We start from the raw sequence: 1031 nt of genomic DNA, 5'->3' as shown, positions 1-1031 counted from the left end.
TATCTCTACTATATATATATATATACCAGCGTTCCCTCCAGATACCTACCTTCTGGGTGTATCTAGCACCCTTTCGTGCATGCTCTAGTTCCGGTGACACATACAGAGCAGTGCCCACCCCCCCTGTCAGGTCATTGCCTGTGGTGGTGGTTGACTTGGGATGGGTCTGATTGGGCATATTTGTCCCGTTTAACTGTAACATGGACGACCCCGAGTTCTCGCGTACTAGTCCAACCTCTATCTTCCCATTGGGGATGTTCAATGCACCTGCACCTGGAGATGTATAAAAGGAGTGGGTTGGAGAGGCGGACGACCCTATGTATGTGTAGGTATGTATATATAGACATAGAATACTAATATAAGTGTATAGTATCATATGTGTATGTATGTACATATAGAGAAAGAACACTAGCTAACGTATGAAGTATCGTATGTATATATACATATATAGACACAAAGTGAACCTTTAACTCTATGGTATATGTATGTACACATATAGACACCAAGTGAAATTTCATCTATATGGTACTAAAACCCTAATGACATATACACATACACATACACATATACATATACATACACATATACATACAAATACACATACACATACACATACACATACACATGCTTATCATTTCATATACCTACTACCTCTTGTAACATGTACACATACGCATGCACATTATCTGATATACCTACTACGCCTGGTGGTACAGCCCGTGGTTCGTCTGCCGTGGCCAGTCCAAAGTCACCGATTTTAATAATACCCTCACCGTCCAGGAAGATGTTGCTTGGCTTGAGATCCCGATGAATCATGCCCTGAGGTTTTCATTGGTGGCTATTAATAGCACATCACTTTTGGCGGGCACACACGCACACGGGTTGGCCAATAGAGAGGTATGGTTCCACTCGGTGTAGGTACGTGTTAAGTATAGGTAAAAGGGAGCTGTGGCACTAACATCCACATACAGAGTAATACGATACATCGCACAAATCAACCAGACTCAGCCAGGAATTCACACACGCATATA

The 1031-nt window shown here is 42.2% G+C and overlaps 1 protein-coding gene across 1 annotated transcript; it reads right to left on the bottom strand.

Moving 5' to 3' along the window:
- Nucleotides 1–118: 118 nt before the first annotated feature.
- SARC_17100 (hypothetical protein) lies at nucleotides 119–273 on the bottom strand (the record flags this gene model as incomplete). The annotated part of the gene is made up of 1 exon (XM_014288802.1): nucleotides 119–273. A coding segment is annotated over one exon (155 nt), but the record flags the coding sequence as incomplete, so codon positions are not given.
- Nucleotides 274–1031: the final 758 nt, after the last annotated feature.

Source organism: Sphaeroforma arctica (genome assembly GCF_001186125.1).
Source record: "Sphaeroforma arctica JP610 unplaced genomic scaffold supercont1.9751, whole genome shotgun sequence".
Classification (NCBI taxonomy): domain Eukaryota; class Ichthyosporea; order Ichthyophonida; genus Sphaeroforma; species Sphaeroforma arctica.
The sequence above is the reverse complement of the archived record's forward strand: the minus strand, read 5'-3'. Positions and strand labels throughout refer to the sequence as shown.